The sequence below is a fragment of the Pelophylax lessonae genome (genome assembly GCF_965119305.1).
Source record: "Pelophylax lessonae genome assembly, chromosome: 13".
NCBI lineage: Eukaryota > Metazoa > Chordata > Amphibia > Anura > Ranidae > Pelophylax > Pelophylax lessonae.
Genome location: NC_138780.1, coordinates 137,235,265 through 137,256,849, shown reverse-complemented (window position 1 = coordinate 137,256,849; position 21,585 = coordinate 137,235,265). Strand labels below are relative to the sequence as shown.

The 21,585-nt window shown below is 45.2% G+C and overlaps 1 protein-coding gene across 1 annotated transcript in view; it reads right to left on the bottom strand.

Annotated features, from left to right (window-relative positions):
* Positions 1–11,286: 11,286 nt before the first annotated feature.
* Positions 11,287–21,585, bottom strand: part of LOC309569553 (acyl-coenzyme A thioesterase 1-like) — a 30,809-nt gene continuing 20,510 nt past the window's right edge. Inside the window, exon 3 of the mRNA XM_082275427.1 lies at positions 11,287–12,301. Coding sequence (XP_082131553.1) covers positions 11,702–12,301 — 600 coding nt within the window. The 3' untranslated portion in view covers positions 11,287–11,701. The remainder of the gene's footprint in view (positions 12,302–21,585) is intronic.

The window sequence follows — 21,585 nt, the reverse complement described above, 5'->3', positions numbered from 1 at the left end:
GTGAGGCAGTGTGAGGGGTGGGTGAGGAAGTATGGGGGGGTGGGTGAAGCAGTATGGCGGGGGGGTGAGGCAGTATGGAGGGGGGTGAGGCAGTATGGAGGGGGGATGAGGCAGTGTGAGGGTTGGGTAAGGCAGTATGGGGGGTGGGTGAGGCAGTATGAGGGGGGTGAGGCAGTATGGTGGGGGGGGGGGGTGAGGCAGTATGGTGGAGGGGGTGAGGCAGTATGAGGGGTGGGTGAGGCAGTATGGTGGGGGGTGAGGCAGTATGAGGGGTGGGTGAGGCAGTGTGAGGGTTGGATGAGGCAGTATGATGGGGGGTGAGGCAGTATGAGGGGTGGGTGAGGCAGTATGGTGGGGGGGTGAGGCAGTTTGGAGGGGGGGTGAGGCAGTGTCAGGGTTGGATGAGGCAGTATGGGGGAGTGGGTGAAGCAGTATGGTGGGGAGGTGAGGCAGTATGGTGGAGGGGGTGAGGCAGTATGGTGGAGGGGGTGAGGCAGTATGAGGGGTGGGTGAGGCAGTATGGTGGGGGGTGAGGCAGTATGAGGGGTGGGTGAGGCAGTGTGAGGGTTGGATGAGGCAGTATGAAGGGGGGGTGAGGCAGTATGATGGGGGGGTGAGGCAGTATGAGGGGTGGATGAGGCAGTATGGAGGGGGGGGTGAGGCAGTGTGAGGGTTGGATAAGGCAGCATTGGGGTGGGTAGAGGCAGTATGGTGGGGGGGTGAGGCAGTATGAGGGGTGGGTGAGGCAGTATGGGGGGGGGGTGAGGCAGTATGGGGGGTGTGAGGCAGTATAAGGGGTGGGTGAGGCAGTATGGAGGGGGGGTGAGGCAGTATGAGGGGTGGGGGTGAGGCAGCATGGTGGGGGGGGTGAGGTAGTATGAGGGGTGGGTGAGGCAGTATGGAGGGGGGGTGAGGCTGAGTATGGAGGGTTGGATGAGGCAGTATGGTGGAGGGGGTGAGGCAGTATGGAGGGGGGGTGAGGCAGTATGGAGGGGGGTGAGGCAGTGTGAGGATTGGATGAGGCAGTATGGGGGGGGTGGGTGAGGCAGTATAGTGGGGGGTGAGGCAGTATGAGGGGTGGGTGAGGCAGTATGGTGGGGGGGTGAGGCAGTATGTAGGGGGGAATGAGGCAGTGTGAGGGGTGGGTGAGGAAGTATGGGGGGGTGGGTGAAGCAGTATGGTGGGGGGTGAGGCAGTATGGAGGGGGTGAGGCAGTATGAAGGGGGGATGAGGCAGTGTGAGGGTTGGGTAAGGCAGTATGGGGGGTGGGTGAGGCAGTATGAGGAGGGGGTGAGGCAGTATGGTGGGGGGGGTGAGGCAGTATGGTGGAGGGGGTGAGGCAGTATGGTGGAGGGGGTGAGGCAGTATAAGGGGTGGGTGAGGCAGTATGAGGGGTGGGTGAGGCAGTGTGAGGGTTGGATGAGGCAGTATGATGGGGGGTGAGGCAGTATGAGGGGTGGGTGAGGCAGTATGGTGGGGGGTGAGGCAGTTTGGAGGGGGGGTGAGGCAGTGTCAGGGTTGGATGAGGCAGTATGGGGGGGGGGTGAAGCAGTATGGTGGGGAGGTGAGGCAGTATGGTGGAGGGGGTGAGGCAGTATGGTGGAGGGGGTGAGGCAGTATGAGGGGTGGGTGAGGCAGTATGGTGGGGGGTGAGGCAGTATGAGGGGTGGATGAGGCAGTGTGAGGGTTGGATGAGGCAGTATGAAGGGGGGGGGTGAGGCAGTATGAGGGGTGGATGAGGCAGTATGGAGGGGGGGTGAGGCAGTGTGAGGGTTGGATAAGGCAGCATTGGGGTGGGTAGAGGCAGTATGGTGGGGGGGGGTGAGGCAGTATGAGGGGTGGGTGAGGCAGTATGGGGGGTGTGAGGCAGTATAAGGGGTGGGTGAGGCAGTATGGGGGGTGGGGCAGTATGGGGGGTGGGTGAAGCAGTATGCAGGGGGGGTGAGGCAGTATGAGGGGTGGGTGAGGCAGTATGGCGGGGGGGTGATGCAGTATAAGGGGTGGGTGAGGCAGTATGGAGGGGGGGTGGAAAAACTTGTGGAAAAAAATGACATGTTCAAAAGACTCATTATGCTTCATAGAATATATGTTGGGGTGTTTGCTTTCCAAAATGGGGTCATTTTATGGGTAATTCCATTGTCCTGGTGCTCCAGGGCCTTCAAAAGTGTGTTAGGTCTTTAGGAAATTATATGTGTAATTTATGCTCCTAGAACACCTGACGGTGCTCCTTGGATGTTGGGCCTCTGTATGTGGCCAGGATGTGTAAAAGTCTCACACATGTTGTATCGCCATGCTCAGGAGGAGTAGCAGAATGTATTTTGGGGTGTAATTGCAAGTATGCATATAGTGTGTGTGAGAAATAACTCATTATGACAATTTTGTGTAAAAAAAAAAAAAAAATGATTTCTTAATTTTCCCAAGAATTGTGGGAAAAAAATTCACCATGCCTCTTACTAAATACCCTGGAATGTCTACTTTCCAAAAATGGGTCATTTGGGGGGTATTTGTACTGTCCTGACATTTCAGGGCCTCAAGAAATGAGTTACATCAGGTGTGATCAATTTTCAATGATTGGCAACATAGCTTGTAGACTCTATAACTTTCACACAGACTAAATAATAACCGCTAATTTGGGTTATTTTTACCAAAGATATGTAGAAGTATACATTTTGGGCCAAATTTATGAAAAAAAATTACTTATTTGCAAAATTTTATTATAGAAACTAAAACAAAATGTGTTTTTTTCAAAATTTTTGCTCTTTTTTCACTTATATCGCAAAAAATAAAAAACCCAGTGGTGATTAAATACTACCAAAAGAAAGCTCTATTTGTGTGATAAAAATTTTGATTGGGTACAGCGTTGTATGACTGAGTAATTATCATTCAAAATGTGAGAGCGCTGAAAGCTGAAAATTGGTCTGGGCAGGAAGGGGGTGTAACTGCTCTGTATGGAAGTGGTTAAGAGATAGGATGTTGATATCTTTGTTTTTTCTTTTATTGCAGATATCTGGATAGAGATAGAACTCCACTGTTTGGTACCATAGTGGTTCCTATTGGTCGACTACTTGGATGTAGCTTCCAATGCCTACTTATGGACTTTCCATGGGTTCATAGCGAAACCCTTTTGTTGTTATGATTATAAAGGATTTATATAGCGCCAACAGTTTACAATATAAAAGGGAGACAATAGAGTTACAATACAATTAAATACAAGAGGATTAAGAGGGCCCTGCTCAGAAGAGCTTACAATCTAATAAGGTGGGGCAGGTGGTACAAAAGGTTGTAACTGTGGGGAATGAGCTGATGGAAGTGGTACAAGATTAGTTGGAGGTGTGACAGGCTTCCCTGAAGAGATGAGTTTTCAGGGATTTCCTGAGGGTTGCTAGGGAAGGAGATAGCTGGACAGGTTGAGGTAGAGCATTCCAGAGGATGGGAGAGGCTCTGGAGAAATCCTGGAGATGAGCATGGGAGAAGGAGACATCTTTCATCTATTATTGTTACAAATTTCCTTTATTGTATACTGACTATAATGACAGTTCCATTTTGCACTGCTGTGTGGGGACCTGAATGGAGTATACACTTCTAATAAAGTTAAACCAAAAGGTAAACAGTGCAATTCACTGAAACCGCGGATTGCACTGCCTGACAAACTGCAGGGCAAAGTCACAGCAGCCTAAATGTTAAAATTTCTCCTTCAGTTTCCTGAAATAGCAACAAAATAAAACCTACTTCTGGATGCTTATTAATTATGTATCTGTTTAGAGTGAAAATCAGTCTCATTTTAAGTGATAAATCTTTTGAAGACTTTTACAAATCTCTTGCAGTTGGCTGCCCAGAATTATAGGCATAGGGGTCACCAACAGGGATGTGCTCAGGCATGTTCAGGTACTGAAAACAGACAAGAAAGGAGGTGCAAACGCCTAGTGCGGGCATCACTAAATGGCGGTCCGCGGGCCGTTTCCAGCCCGAGCTACTGCTCTCTCAGGACCGCCTGCTGCTGCTTTTCTTTATACAAATAAGTTGCGCTAAAGAATGAAAAACATATATTGATTGTATGTTGTGAAAGTCCGTAATAAAAGTCCGTATATAAGCAAACAGCACGTCAGATGAAATAACTGTGCAGGTACCGCTTACCGGAAACTGATAGTATACAAGCCAAAAAAAGCTCTAGAAGTCCTCAGGAAGTAGACGTCAATTGAACCTCGTATTCCTAGATGGATCTCCTCAGTGTAATATGGACATGTGAAATACTGGACCCTGGTCTGCTCCAATCTGATCTGTGAGCTCACACAGTGCTTCTGGCTGCCACTAGCACTCTGAAATGCCACTGTCATTAGCAGAGCAGGGCGGATGGCCGGAGGCGGGACGGTTCTGGACTGGGAGCGGGACCAACATTGCATGGAGAGAGGCAAGCTGCCTGAATTAACTTTTCTTGTTGGAGGTGATTGGCTGCTGGGAGGTGGGAGGTGATTGGCTGCTGGGAGGCGGGAGGTGATTGGCTGCTGGGAGGCGGGAGGTGATTGGCTGGGCGTCACACAGTCGGCTGCCTCTCTCCATGCTGTGCTGCTGTTTCTCTGCCTTTGGATAAAGATTGTCCCGGGACAACGCTATGGGTGGTGGGTGGTGATGTGAAGGGGACAGTGCTGTGTGTGGTGGGTGGTGATGTGAAGGGGGACAGTGCTGTGTGCGGCGATGTGAAGGGGACAGCGCTGTGGGTGGTGATGTGAAGGGGACAGTGCTATGGGTGGTGGGTGGTGATGTGAAGGGGGACAGTGCTGTGTGCGGTGATGTGAAGGGGAAAGCGCTGTGGGTGGTGATGTGAAGGGGACAGCGCTGTGGGTGGTGATGTGAAGGGGACAGCGCTATGGGTGGTGATGTGAAGGGGGACAGTGCTGTGGGTGGTGATGTGAAGGGGGACAGTGCTGTGGGTGGTGATGTGAAGGGGGACAGTGCTGTGTGCTGTGGGGGGTGATGTGAATGGGGACAGTGCTGTGTGCTGTGGGTGGTGATGTGAAGGGGGACAGTGCTGTGTGCTGTGGGGGGTGATGTGAATGGGGACAGTGCTGTGTGCTGTGGGTGGTGATGTGAAGGGGGACAGTGCTGTGTGCTGTGGGGGGTGATGTGAAGGGGGACAGTGCTGTGTGCTGTGGGTGGTGATGTGAAGGGGGACAGTGCTGTGTGCGGTGATGTGAAGGGGACAGCGCTGTGGGTGGTGATGTGAAGGGGGACAGTGCTGTGGGTGGTGATGTGAAGGGGGACAGTGCTGTGGGTGGTGGGTGGTGATGTGAAGGGGACAGTGCTGTGTGTTTGGGGGGTGATGTGAAGGAGACAGTGCTGTGTGTGTGGGGTGTTATGTGAAGGAGGACAGTGCTGTGTTCTGTGGGTGGTGATGTGAAGGGGACAGCGCTGTGGGTGGTGATGTGAAGGGGGACAGTGCTGTGGGTGGTGATGTGAAGGGGACAGTGCTGTGTGTGTGGGGGGTGATGTGAAGGGGGACAGTGCTGTGTGTGTGGGGGGTTATGTGAAGGGGGACAGTGCTGTGTGTCTGGGGGGTGGTGATGTGGTGGGTAAGATGTGAAGGGGGATAAGCAGCTGCACAGAAAACGTGCAGGGGTACCATTGAATCTTAAAACGCAATGAAATACAAGGCGTGGTTTCCCGCACATGGAAATTGCATGGTGCAAACGCACCATTCAGTTTCAATGCGACTGCATTTTAAAAAAGGTGCCAGGGCTTTTTCCAAGCAGAAAAAGCAGATACAGCAGCCCATTCACATGAATGGGCTGTCGTGCCTGCACACCTGGGCTGTGATGTAAAGAATCAGAGTGATCACACAAAAATGCAATCTGGACCTCTGCTGGAAGAAAATTTTACTAATCGGACCTCCATAGATTTTAATTCAATACCCCTGGCCTAGTGCATTACCCTTCGATACCTTTAAAAAAAATGTATTAAAAAGCCAAAAACACTCAGGACATGAAGAGTAAAATCGCACATCACATATCAACCCTTATGTGGAAAAGGACACGTCCCTGTGCTTGGACCGCTAACGCGTTTAGGGAGACATGCTCCCTTCCTCAGAGTGTTCAGATACTGGCCCAAACCCATCAGGAAGCTGTCACTGCACAAAGCCAATCATAGGCAGCTGAAGCATTCCCCACCCTGCAGCTGCACATACATGCACCCCTTGTATATGTGTGGCTCCGGGACAGGGAATTCCTTGACCGCCTTGTACAGCGACAGCTTCCTAGCAGGATAGCTCAGTACGGAATAAGATCTGAACATGCCTGAACTCATCCCTAGTCACTAATACACTCTAAACCTGTCACAGACTTTATTGAACAAGAGCCAGCCCGATTTGTGTCTAATTGATTTGTTCATTTGCTTTATAAATGTCTCCTACAGTGTTTGAGATAGGAGGTAATGGGGCAACCAGTATTTAAAATCACACCCAACTGGAAGGTGCCAAAAATAATGATCCAGATGCATCTCCTACTATTGCTCAGGCTGATATTTCTTGTAAAATCTAGGTGGAAGTCTACTTTATTGCAGATAAGAAGATGGCACCAGGGAAAAAGGATAGGAAGAACAATATTGAAGAAACTTCACAGCACTTGAATTTCCCAAAGATAAGTAGTCAAAAGGCATGGGAAGTTTTTAGTTTGTCCGTGACCATTTCAACAGGATTTGGTGATGATTATGTTATACCTAGCAGGTCAGCACACATTTCTGCAGTGGGCATCCAATACACCTAAACCCTAGGTTCACATACTGTATGTGCAGGTTGGGAACACATGCATAATTGCACATATTCCCGACTCACATGGAAAAACGCACTGCTCTATAGCAGACGAACGAGGATGCCATCGATTCTAAATGGCACCCTAATGCATTAGAAAACCATATGATGCCGCAGCACCCTGTGGTTCCATGCAGCATGTTTCTAAAACGGTTCTGAAACTTTTTACCTGCATTTCTCGTTGGCACAGCAGCCAATTCAAATGAATAGGCTGCTGTACCCGTGAGGTGTGTGTGCGCAAAGGTGCATGCAATCATGTGAACCTAGGTTAAAGGAAACTTACATTGATAGAAATATGGAGGCTACAATTAATAACCCACTTCTGAAAATACTGTTTCCTGGCCTCCAAAAATCAGTGCATTTGTTTCTAAGCGCCGAGGCAGTGCTAGGCGTTCAACACTGGAAATGAAACATGCTTGCCAAAAATTGTCTTTTTATATATCTTTATTTTGATATAATTTTTTTATATACAAATAAAAGCAAACCTTGATCATATTAAATTAGAAACAATATTTTTGTCATAAATGAAGATCAAAATACTTTGAAAAGCCCTGAGTGCAGTAAGGCATTTTGGCAAATGTGCAGAAGCTTCATTAACATAACAAGCAGATAGGTGATAGAAGTATTGTTCTGAAAAGTATTTAAAAGTAATAATGTTTAGTTTTGATGCATACAAATACAGAGAAGATTTAAAACATTTGACTGTTGTATTTTTTTAAAAGAACTGTAAGATTCGAACATATCACCCCTGCTATGCTCTGGGTTTATTATAATCCACATTTGATGACACCAAAAGTGTCTACGCCATGTGTGTCATGTCACGATCTCGAGAGTTTACAATCTAATAATCCTGCAATAAACACGCACAAACACTCCCTCTATGACAGTTTTAGGCAGAAATCTATAAACTGTGTGTTTTTTGGGTTATGGGAAGATACATGGAGAAAATATACAAACCTTAAGTTTTACAATTGGTCAGCAAAGCCTACTAAAGGCTCTTTCACACGGGCGTTCCTTTTTTTTTGCCCGATCAGGTCCTTTTTTTTTTTTTTGTAAAGGACACGGATGACACTTGTGTCATCCGGTCCGTATGTCCGTTTTTCATCCCATCCGTTTGCGGATGAAAAACTGACATAATACATGTCTATGTAAATACGGATGTCTGCGGATGACACCACTGACATCCGTTTTTGCTTCCGTTCCGTTTTTTGAAAGGAAGAAAAAAATAGGGTTCTCCTCCGTTCAAAAAAACTGAACTGAACTGACAAAAAACGGATGTCAGAGGATGATCATCCGATGACATCCGTATTTACATAGATACATTATGTCCGTTTTTCATCCGCAAACGGATGGGATGAAAAACGGACATACGGAACGCCCGTGTGAAAGAGCCCCAACTTGTTGGAGGACCAACAGAGAGAGGACAGCTGATGAGTTAATTAGGCAACATTAGTGCTTGCATAACATAATAATAACAGGGCTCCAAAGATGTTCTAAAATATATCAGCAGGTATAGGAATATATAGCAGGTATACTCTGAAGGCAACTCTGGATGCCTATAATAATACTGGTCTGGAAGCTTACACTGTAAAAATAGGAGTACAGGTACACTTTAATCTGTGTACAATATAAATGTTGAGTATTTTTGAGAGAGGAAAGTCTATCCCAATAACTGCATGGTCATACCAGAATCTTTCAATGCACATAAATACTATCCTGTACTTTTCCCTCTATAATAAGTGCAAATGTTAGTGCAAAACAAAAAATGTTAAAGAGGAACTTCCTAGCTAAACATTTTTTTCTAGGCTATGGTAACTATTCTTGTATAAAAATAAAAAACAAACGTATTAGAGTCGCTTCACACTAAGGCGACACAACGCTGCACAACTTCGGGGGCGACTTGTGCATTACCATGCACCACGACTTCGGAGTGACTTGCAGGGACTTCACATAATGGAAGTCTATGCAAGTCGCTCCGAGGTCGCCCCGAAGTAGTACAGGACCCTTTTTTCTGAGTCGGAGCGACTTGTGTCGCTCCTAACGGGTCCTGTAGCGGTCAATGGACCGCGAGGGAGCGCGACTTGTCAGGCTGACAAGTCGCATGACAAGTCGCTGCAATGTGAACCGGCTCTTAGTCCATGGAGCTCATTGTTGTCATGCTTCCATGCAAAGTTCTTTTTAATCACTCTGCTCCCAGACCGCCATCTTCTACATATATTACAGATATAAAATTAACATTCATAAGAAAATTCAAGAAGACCTTTCAAGTAAGCTAAAACCAAAGGCAAATGTTTGAGAACTCACTAAGTTTTAACACCATAAAACTATTTAATTCCTTATTCACCCTGGGAGTGTGTTCTTTGCACATATTAGTCTTTAGCACTAGGGCTTGTAGCACTAGGGCTTGAAGACAGTGTGCGATTTCCAGTGCTCACACAGACTCACAGGTAATATGGTTATGGTTTTTCTCTTACACAGGTTACCAATTAATGTACCTACGATGGAAAAAAACCTTCTATTACATTGTCAATCCTGCCCCTGCCCCACTTTCGAAGTTCTTTAGTGCCGTTACCCATCATTGAAGTCCCCTTTAAGAGGATTGCCATGGACCTTGTGGGTCCACTGCCCAAGTCTGCCCAGGGCCATCAGCACATTCTTGTGATTATGGACTATGCTATCTGTTACCCCGAGGAAGTCTCTTTACGCAAAACATATGCTAAAAACATTGCCAAGAAGTGGTTTATGATGTTTAGTCGTGTTGGGGTTCCTAAGGAGGTCCTTACAGACCAAGGCACCCCATTCATGTCAGGAGTAACCACAGAGCTGTGCAAATTGTGTAAGGTGAAACAGTTGCGAACCTCCGTGTACCACCCTCAAACTGATGGCTTGGTAAAATGCTTTAATAAAACATTAAAAGAGTATGTTGAACAAGGTTTGTTGAGAAGGATGGGAAAAACTGGGACTTCTTGCTTCCATACTATTGTTGGAGGGTCTTAAAGTGGAATTAAAGTCTGAAATCCTTACCTTAGCACCAATGGACTGGCGCCCATTAAGGGTCCATCGCAGGCCATTTTGATTGTCTTGCACAAGGTGACATAACTCCTGTGCAGGAGTTCAGTCATCCTGGCACTCAGCAACAATGGCGGAAATGTATACTGAGTGCAACAGTACATGTATACTGAGCATGCGCAGTTTATTGTACAATTTTAGGGAAGACTGTGAGAAGGCAGGTGGGTTTAATTTTATTGTCTTATGAAATAAATAGCCTGCATAAGTGCAATTAATAAAAAAAAAAAAAAAAAAAAAAGAAGACTTTAATTCTGCGTTAAGTACAGCTTAATACTACTGAGCTACAGAAATCAAAGTGAATAAAGAAGAAAAAAATAAACCTATGCAGCTGATTAAAGAAAAGCAATATATGCCTCCCCACACCCCGCTGCTATTAAGTCTAGTGCTGAGCTTTACAGACACCCCTCCGATGTGCTTCAGGACTCTGAAGCAAGCAAAGCCCCAATCAAATTAATGATTCGAAAAATAAAATTAAAGGCAGGAAGAGAAAAGAGCACCTACTCCTCCAATCACTCTTTTCAGTATTCTACAAGAATACGAGACTTCACACCATGCTCTGCATTTTATAAATTACGTGTGAAATGCAGAGTGCAGTGTAGAATAACACTGTGGTGTCTGCCTCCTTTGAAAATTGTCCAAAAAACATTTTTTCCCCATTAAATAAGCTATGTACGAGCTTACGTATTAACTGAGTTTCCAAAAGCTAGACATTTTTTTACTTCAATGCACTCCCTGCATTAAGGTAAAAAATGTCCTAGTAACAGCATCACCCCCTAAATACTTACCCAAGTCATCACTTGACCCGGTGCTGTGTCCATCTGTATGAGCTTTCTCTCCTCTCCCAGCTTTCCCAGGACAGATTGACAGCAGCCAAAGCCATTGGGTCCCGCTGCTGTCAATCAAATTCTGTGAGCGGGGCCAATCTTAGAATCTGTCGCTATAGCTGTGAGAAAGTCTAAAAGAATAAGCGCCAGTTCACAGACAAGTTAACCAGCGGTAATTGCAATCAGCGTTGAGTTGGCCAACAGAGAGAGATGCCAATACTTAAGCCTAGGACACACGGGCCAGATATCAGGCGGCATTGGTCAGTTCCACAGAAACTAGGCGACATTCGGCCTGTGTGTACTGCAGCTGGTCCAACAGAAGCCGGCCATTCGGCCAGCTTATGTTGAAGGAGCATGACCAAAAAAGGTTCCCATGTCAGCGCTCTCAGCCGATGGGGGGGGGGGGGGGGGGGGGCAGTCCCCCTGTCAGAACACAACAGAACTGCAGGGGAGATCACTGTACTAACATCGCATAGTTAGTACATCGGCTCCGCCTGAACCCCGTTTTTTTTTGTTCAGCCCTGCTGGGCAGAATAAAAAATTAAAAAAAAACTAGTAATGTGTACCAGGTTTTAGAGAGTTGGGCATTTTGCTGGGAAGATGTCATAGCAACCGATGACTTATCCCCAGTCCCAAATCAGCTGCCATCCAGGAGATTCTCCTGCCAACAGCTGAAAGTAAACCAAGGGGTGGGGATGCTAGCTGACATCATTGTCCAAGTATGACTATGGCTATATTTGGGTAATGACATCAAGGGTCATGCAGAGGAGCAATGAAATTCTACAGCATGAATTTCTCAAACGGTTGCTGCAACTGTTCATGTGCCCTTGAAAATGTTCTAGCTTGGCCCAGTCCAGCCCATCAACTTTTGCTGGACATCTCAATCAAGATGTAAATATAGCTAAAGATATAAAATTGGAACATGAAAAAAATAAAAGCATGTATGCTTATCAGAATACAATATCTTCAATACAGATTGTTTAATGATATCATTCCTACGGTATCATTTTCACATTTTGCTTAAGGGGCTTTCCTGAATTAAGTGCTTGCAGAAGAAAGCCTGAATTCTCTGCCAGGAGTCGACTTGTGCAAAACTGTGCGCTTTTAGTTCCCCTCCCCAAACACATGGAAGACCAACAAGCTTATGCATGGAAGCTTTACATAGTGGAAAGTAAGGAGGCTCAATATAATGTCCAGCATTGGCATAGTACACAACCTCTGGCTTTTCTTTCCCGTGTTCTTCCAAAAGTTTGCAGGCTGTCTGGGCATAAAAGTCGCTCTTCCAGTTCCGGTCATCTTCTCCCACAATAAAGAGAAACTTGCAATCTGCTCTCCAAACAGGAATAAGGCTCTGACGATTCGGTTCTTCAAGTGGATTGTTAAAAACGTCCCGGATATCCATAAATCCTGGCTGTGGAAATTTCGCTTTTTTTCGGTCATAGCCAATAGCAGGCATTGTGATGTCTTTGTAGTGAAGGTCGGCCGCAACATTGGCCACAGATCCATTTACAACAGCTGCAGCAGTTATACCTTTAAGGAAGGAGGCCATAGAAATCACTAAATCTCCACCTTTAGAATGGCCGAGAAGACCTATTCCTGGACCTTTAACCTGGTGTAGAGAGAAAGAGATAACTCTATCAGCTTACTATTGTGACATATGGCCAACAAGCTTTTTTAGGGGAAATAAATCTAAAACAACTAGACATTTAATCACACATCCATCTAAAAATTTTGGAAACTACAGATGATTTATATTTTCAAAGTAACCTTGCAGCTTGTGAAAAAAAAAAAAAGCATTTACAATGGGTAGTTTTATTTTTTGAGCCCCCCGCCCACTTCCCCTTTATTACATCTTGTGGACCTACAAAAATTTCCTGTCCTTTTATGGCTACACTAGTTCCTCTACTGTATATGGATAGTGCCATGGATGTCACCCAGGCCAGACTTCAACGTATTTACCTTTGTTCATCTCCATTACATGAGGGGTGGTGTGATTAGCAGTCTACAAAAGGAAATAGAAGAAGAGGGGGGGGGAGAGAAGCACCAAAACCGCCTATGGTGCAGTAATAGTTTATTACATAGAAACAATAGTAAAAACACAAGTGATGCACTCACAAGGACTGGACAGTGTTCTGACAGCTCCGGTCATCAAGAGGAGATTCCTCCAGCGTCTTCCCGGGTCCCTGCACTTCCATCCCTGGATGAGTTAGATACACGGTGGCCGCCAGGCATACCCAGTTCCCTCGAGCTGCCACCCAGCATTACTTACATGCCTGTCTCGCTGGATACCTTGTGAGTGCATCACTTGTGTTGTTACTATTGTTTCTATCTAAGAAAACGTTATTGCACCATAGGCGGTTTTGGAGCTTCTTTTCCCCCCTCACTTCTCGTCTTTACAGTGTTAGGGTCCCCCAACCCACCATAGAGGCTGCCTTACCCCCTCCATGCAGTGATTTAAATAGACTTATTGAACTCGCACATTGACCAGCTTTTCTACCCTCCGGGACTATAGAACTTATTTTTTATGTGTTTTTACTATATTTCTTATATGTTTTTACTATATTTTTTGTCTTAATCACTTTCCACTGGGTTATTTCCACCAGAGTTGGTTACACTTGTAGACCACTTAAAACGGAAGAGCACCACACACAGCCCTACAGCTTTTACATATAACCTCTAATGCCTCGTACACACGTTCAGATAATCATATGAAAAAATCGTATGAAAAATATAGTTTTCAACTTGATCGCTCGATAATCTGATCGTTAGTACACAGCTTTCGATAGCCGATCACGACATTTTGTCCAACAAAATCTGAAGGGACAAACACGAAAACGTTTGTCGTACGATAGCCTAGCGAACGACAATCGTTTAATCAGTACAGTATGCGTCCGCTAAGAATTGATAAACAAAGGCCGCGCATGATCAGAAACACGAAAATAACCCGGAAAAAGCCTGGCTACCATTTTTTTTGTTTTGCACTATCCGATACGTAGCTACGCAACCAGGAAGCTTTTCCAGAATCGTACGACAAAAATCATACGTTTAGTACGCATTGTTGAATTTGATATTTAGTATCATGCAACAAGATGCGAACGATAAGTCATCCGATTATCTGACCGTGTGTAGGAGGCATTAGGCTGTTGTCAACAGGTGTAGCACTGAGTCTAACATTGAGACCCCGTTCACACTGGGGCGACTTGTCAGGCGACCTGGTCGCCTGACAAGTCGCCGTGGGTCGCCTGCCATAGATTAGCACAGGACCAGTTCTAATAGGAGCAACACAAGTCGATCCGACTTAGAAAAAGGGTCCTGAGCCTCTTTGGGGCGACCGGGAGCAACCTGCATTGACTTCAATGATATGAAGTTTGTGCCGGCCGCTCCGAGGTCGCGGTGCGAGCTGCGCCCCGCGACTTCACAGGTCGCCCCGGCAAGTCGGGTCGCGCCTGTGTGAACCGGCTCTAAGTGTTTCGTTTTTTTGTGGTACAAAAGAAAGATAACATTGTTTATGCAGTTTTTTAGCTCAAAGAAAGTGAGCTGGAGAGGTCAACAGGTATTTTCTGTACTTGATGAAAATGCCATTAGCCTAAAGCAGCCACCACAGTCAAAGACTGGTAAGCTGAAAAACATACATTTTTGTTTGTGGAGCTAGATACACTACTATGACCAAGCTGCTATTGGACTCCACTACAGGGAGCTTTTTTTGAAGACCGAGACTTCTCTGTGCCAGGACACTACAGACCAGACTGAAAAAACAAGAGATATACCTTCAGAAACCAAAACCCTTCATTTTGGCAATTTTTAGAGGCTGTATATATTATCAAACATACTGTATACAACAAATAAATATCAAAGAGAATTACAAGACTTTGAAAGTAGGCAGTTGTTTGACCTAGGTGGACATATAATGCGAAGTGGGAACAAGATGAGTAACTAATTGTTAATCACGTAACCGCGCCTAGGATTTTATGAGTGTAAATTTAAATAATGAACTCAAATAAATCAAATAAACAAATGATCTGCTAGTCAGGACACAACAGTGTGCTAGTGGAATGTGAAACAAAAGGGGACAGCGCTCAAAAATTGTGCACAATTCTAAACATAAATCACAAATTTCCAAATAAATATAATATAAATATGGTATAAGTGATATACCATAAAGTGACAGTGCAAAATTATATGATATATATGATACAAATGTTATACCATAAAGTGACAGTGCAAAAAAGTGACTGTGCAATAAATATATAAATAATTAAAATGAGAAAAAATATATAAATATAGTCCTTATAACTTGAAAGTGCAGGTGCGAATTGTGCAGCAGACAAAATCCAATATATTAAAGTGCTTGGTGCTCAAAAGAAATGCATCCTTCATGCAAAGAAGGAAGAAGGAGAAGGAATCCATCACCAGGTACTCCACACACTTACCAGATGACCCCTTGGGGTCTAGCACAGGTAAGTTGTTGCAAAAGGATCCCAGTATAGATAGGACTCTCATCCCCCGCTCGCTTGATAGCTCGGGAATCTCTCTGCTGTAAAAAGGACTGGTGTAGGTTCCCCTCGATACTCTCAATCAAGCCGTGCACGATCAGCTCATAAAAAACAGAAGGACTTCATGGTGCAGTATGTATAGCAATTGTTTAATGGAAAAAAGGAGCCACTTACATCAAGGTTGACAAGGAACAGCTTCTATTGCGTTTCGTCATCCAACGTATGTCGTCATCAGGGATCACCGTGATCCCTGATGACGTCATATGTTGGATGACGAAACGCGTCGGGTCCCGTACTACGCCCTACGTCACTTCCGGTTCCTTGGAACGCAGCCAGAACGCAAACCGGCCGTGGCGCAATAGAAGCTGTTCCTTGTCAACCTTGATGTAAATGGCTCAGTTTTTTTCCATTTAACAATTGCTATACAAACTGCACCATAAAGTCCTTCTGTTTTTTATGAGCTGATCGTGCACGGCTTGATTGAGAGTATCGAGGGGAACCTACACCAGTCCTTTTTACAGCGGATAGATTCCCGAGCTATCAAGCGAGCGGGGGACGAGAGTCCTATCTATACCGGGATCCTTTTGCAACCACTTACCTGTGCTAGACCCCAAGGGGTCATCTGGTAAGTGTGTGGAGTATCTGGCGACGGATTCCTTCTCCTTCTTTGCATGAAGGATGCAATTCTTTTGAGCACCAAGCACTTTAATATATTGGATTTTGTTTGCTGCACAAGTCGCACCTGCACTTTCAAGTTACAGGCGGTCCCCGCGTTACAAACATCCGGCTTACAAATGACTCCTACTTACAAACGAAGGGAGACAACAGGAAGTGAGATGAAATATCCCCCTAGGAAAGGAAATTCACTCCTGTAAGTGTTCTCATGGGAAAAAGGTGTCTCCACTGGAGCTGTATTACCAATCCTTGTTTCCACAACAACCCAAAATTTTCAAAATCCAGTTGTCATAGGGACAGAAAGTGAGGTGAAATCATCTAAAAAATGGGATGATAAAAATTATTATTTTGGCTGGGGCTACACTTAAAAAATGTACTTGTTCCGACTTACAAACAAATTCAACTTAAGAACAAACCTACAGTCCCTATCTTGTTTGTAACCCGGGGACCGCCTGTATAAGGACTATATTTATATATTTTTCGCATTTGAATTATTTATATATTTATAATTGCACAGTCACTTTTTTGCACTGTCACTTTATGGTATATCACTTATACCATATTTATTTGGAAATTTGTGATTTATGTTTAGAATTATGCACAATTTGAGCGCTGTCCCCTTTTGCTTCACATATAATGCGAAGTAGATCAAGAAGCAGATTCAGGAGAAGATTAGGGACCCAGGATGAGGTGAGTGGTGAAAGACAGGGAAATCAGTTCCTTTTTAAAGTAAAAGAACAGGAAGGCAAAGAGCTAAGAGAAAGCAAACAAGAAAAACCAGGAATAGGACAAGAAAGTCGGGGTGCGGAAACAATCGCCAATGAGAAGACACTTCCCCCCACAAATACACAGGAAAACATGCAGGCAATGACAATGTGAGGGCTCTCTCCACAATAATAATAATAATAATAATAACTGGGATAAAAACTTTCAGAGAACTACATTTCCCTCCTAAAAAAGGGTTTGCGTTTCTCCCCTACATGCAGTGGAGATAGTTTTGAAAACTATAAGGATATACTTAGGTTTGTTCCTGAGCAGAGTACAAGTTTATGCATTTCAAGGATGAACAAAGGGGATGGGCCATCCCCTGGATTTGCATGAAATAGTTACATAGTTAGTGAAGTTGAAAAAAGACATAAGTCCATCCAGTTCAACCTATGATGTGTGTGTGTTTGCTTTTAACCGTACATTGTATACCCCTGTATGTTGTGGTCTTTAAGGTGTCCATCCAATAGTTTTTTGAAACTATCAATGCTCCCCGCTGATACGACTGCTTGTGGAAGAGAATTCCACATCCTTACCGCTCTTACAGTGAAGAACCCCTTACGCACTTTAAGGTTAAACCGCCTTTCCTCAAGTTTTAGTGAGTGGCCACGTCTTATTGTATCTCCTTTCTCTGAATAGTTTGTTCCTTATGCTAGGGTCGCCAGTACAGTATTTGTACATTGATATCATATCCCCCCTCAATCGTCTCTTCTCCATAGAGAATAGGTTCAGTGCTTGTAGTCTTTCCTCATAGCTGATGTCCTCCATTCCCCTAATTATTTTTGTTGCCCTTCTCTGGACTTTCTCCAGTTCCAGCACATCCTTCCTGAGGACCGGTGCCCAGAACTGGACAGCATACTCCAGATGTGGCCGGACCAGAGTCTTGTAGAGTGGAAGAATAATCTCTTTATTTCTGGAGTGAATCCCCCTTTTTATACATCCCAGTATTCTGTTGGCTTTGCTTGCAGCGGCTTGGCATTGCATGCCACTTCCAAGCCTGTTGTCTACCAGTACCCCCAGGTCCCTTTCCATCCTAGACTCACCCAGAGGTTCCCCCCCTAGTGAGTAGCTTGCTTTCTGGTTTCTGGCCCCCAAGTGCATTACTTTACATTTTTCTACATTAAATCTCATCTGCCATGTAGTTGCCCACCCCGTTATTTTGTTCAGGTCTGCTTGCAAGATTTCCACATCCTGCATAGAAGATATTGGCAAGCCTAATTTAGTATCATCTGCAAATACTGAGATTGTACTAGATATCCCCTCCTCAAGATCATTTATGAATAAATTAAACAGGATTGGTCCCAGGACAGAACCCTGGGGGACCCCACTTTCCACACCCGCCCAATCCGAGTACTCCCCATTAATCACCACCCTCTGTACTCTCCCCTGGAGCCAGTTCTCTATCCAGGTACTCACCTTATGGTCCATACCTACCTTCCTTAGTTTGTACAGTAAGCGTTTGTGGGGAACGGTGTCAAAGGCCTTTGCAAAGTCCAGATACACCACATCCACAGGCTTTCCTTTATCTAAGTGGCAGCTCACTTCATCGTAGAAGGTTAATAGATTGGTTTGGCACGAACGATTTTTCATGAATCCATGCTGATTACTACTTATAATACCGTTTTCATTACTAAAGTCTTGTATGTGGTCCCTTATCATCCCCTCCAAAATTTTGCAGACTACTGATGTTAGGCTGACCGGCCTATAGTTACCCGGGATATATCTCGGCCCCTTTTTAAATATTGGTACCACGTTGGCTTTTTTCCAATCAGCTGGCACCATACCCGTCTGTAAACTATCCTTAAAGATCAAGAATAATGGTCTGGCAATCACCTGGCTGAGCTCATTAAGAACCCTTGGGTGCAAGCCATCCGGTCCCGGGGATTTATTTATGTTAAGTTTCTCTAGTTTAGTTCTAAGTCTATCCTCTGTTAGCCATGGCGGCACTTCCTGAGGTGTATTATTTAGTTCGGCCTTACAAGCGGGGTTCGTGTAGCCCCCCGATTCCTTTGTGAAGACTGAAGAAAAGAAATTATTTAACACTTCCGCCTTTTCTCTGTCCTCTGTGGCCATTTTTCCTTTATCATCTTTTATGGGGCCAATGTGTTCTGGCCTCGCTTTCTTACGGTTTATATACTTAAAGAACTTCTTGGGGTTCTTTTTACTCTCCTCCGCTATATGTCTCTCGTGTTCTATTTTAGCCGCCCTGATTTCGTCTTTCCATTTCTTATTACACTCTTTGTAGTGCTTAAATAATAGAAATACTTCGGAATACACGTAGGGTCAAAAATGGTTAGAACCACTGCTCCCTTCAGGTGTGAAACAGAAGTCTTAATTCCTCCTTTGAGTAACAGCAATTACCTACAAACCTTTTTTCAATGTACAGTACTGTGCAAAAGTTATAGCCAGATGTGAAAAACTCTGTAAATTAGGAATGTTTTCAGAAATAGAAGTGTTAGTTTATTTTTATCAATTAATAAAATGGAAAGTACATGAACAGAAGAGAAATCCAAATTAAATCAATATTTGGTGTGACTACTATTTGGCTTCAAACCAGCATCAATTCATCTAGTTACACTTGCACACCGTTTAAGGAACTCAGCAGATAGGTTGTTCCAAACATCTTGGAGAAATTACCACAGATCTTCTGTGGATGAAGGCAGCCTCAAATCCTTCTGAAGATTACATTTGGGGCAAATCACATGCTCCCCTGATGGTGTGCCATGATGGATAAGTATCTGCCTGTATTTCTCAGCATTGAAGACACCATCAATCCTGAGCAAATCTCCAACTCCATTTGCAGAAATGCACCCTTAAACTTGCAAGGAACCTCCATCATGCTTCACAGTTGCTTGCACTGTACTGCTCTCCAACCCTTCGCCAGGAAACTGCCTTTTGCTATAGCCAAAAATTTCACAGTTTGGCTCATCAGTCCAGAGCATCTGCTGCCATTTTTCTGAAGCCCAGTTCCTATGTTTTCGGGCATAATTTAATCACTTAGCCTTGTTTCCACATTGGAGGTAAGGTTCTTGTGGCCGCAATCCTTCCATAAGACCACTTCTGGCAAGATTTCTCCAGACACTAGATGGGCATACCTGGGTCCCACTTGTTTCTGCCAGTTCTGAGCAGATGGCATTGCTGGACATATTCAGATGTTGAAGGGAAGTAAGCGGGGTGTGTCTCATCTGCTGCATTAAGTTTTCTTTGCCGACTACGTTCCTCAATGTTGCCCGATCAATGGTGTCCTTAATGCTGAGAAATACAGACAGATACTTATCCATCTTGCCAAATCATCAGGGAGGCTTGTGATTGGTCCCAAATTTATTTTGCAGCAGGACAACGACCCCAAGCATACAGCCAATGTTGTTAAGAACTATCTTCAATGTAAAGAAGAACAAGGAGTCTTGGAAGTGATGGTTTAGCCCCCACAGAGCCATGATCTCAACATCATTGAGTGTCTCTGGGATTACATGAGACAGGATTTGAGGCAGCCTACATCCACAGGAGATCTGTGGTTAGTCCCCCAAGATGTTTGGAACAACCTACCTGCCGAGTTCCTTCAAAAAATTGTGCGCACAAGAACTGTGTGTACCTAGTATTGATGATGGTTTGAAGGCAAAGGGAAATCATGCAAAATATTGATTTTAAAGAGAAGTTCCAGGCACCTATAAAAAAAATAAAGTCAGCAGCTACAAAAAGTGTAGCTGCTGACTTTAAAAAAGAGCCACTCACCTGTCCCACGGTCCAGGGGTGAGCTCACCCCAGCCATCTTTATCCTCTGTCTTCCCAGGGCGGCGCTGACATCTTCCCTGTGGGCACCCGGCTGTGACAGCTTGTGGCTTCACAGCCAGATGCCCACTGCGCATGCGCGAGTTACGCGGCGCATCCTGGATTGGAGGTAACGGGGAGCCAGATGACGCACCCCCTGAATTAAAGTATGAATCGCTGATGTCTCTCAAATATAGGGACGTGGAGATACGCATCTTTGTGATCGATGGAAGCCAGAAAATCCCCCTGATTCAATGATGCCACCACTGACCGAATGGACTCCTTTCGAAACATCTGCACCCGCAAAAAGCAGTTTAGAGCCTCGAAGTCCAGGATTACACGCACCTTGCCCTCCTTTCTGGGCACCGCAAACAGGTTTGATTAGAAACCTTGAGAGCGTTCCTACGGAGGAACCGGCACAATCACCCCTTGAGCCAGGAGATCTCGCAAAGTCTCCCGCAGATGATTCAAACGCTCCAGAGACGGGTGAAGATTCGACTGAAAGAACATGTCCCCTGGCCGGGACCAGAATTCGATCTCGTACCTGGAGCAAATCAGTTCGCGAACCCAATTGTCCTGAATGAAGGTAGTCCAGGGTTCCTGAAAGAAGCGCAGACGTTCCCCCACCCCTGAGACAGGTAAGGGCACCCCTAATGCTGAAGAGGACTTGTCAGCATCACTGGCCTGACCGGCCTTGGGCTTGCCTCAATGCTTTTTAGCTCCTCCAGAAGCTCTGGATGACTTAACTTTTTTTTGCGCCCCGGAGTCACGAAAAAAACGCTTGTGAGCAGAAGAGGAGGTACCCCGCTTAGCACGGGGTGTCTTACCCTTGGAGGATTGAGGAAAAAGGAGTACTCTTCCCACCAGTCAGGCACTTGATCAACTCATCCAATGAGTCGCCAAACAACCACTCTCCCAAAAAGGGGAGATCAGCTAGGGCTTTCTTAGAAGCTTGGTCAGCTAACCAGCTCTTCAGCCAAACCATGCGCCTTAAAACAATGCCCACGGCGGAAACCATGTTCTCTTCGCCATCAGAATGCAATGACACAGAGCCACCAGGGTTGGATGCGTCTGAAGATACCACAGAGGTAGGAGACGGCTTGCGGCTAGCATTACTTTTTAACACTAAATTAACTTTTGACACCAGGATTTACAAAACTGCTGTAAAAGCCGACAGGGTTCCGCAGCCGCA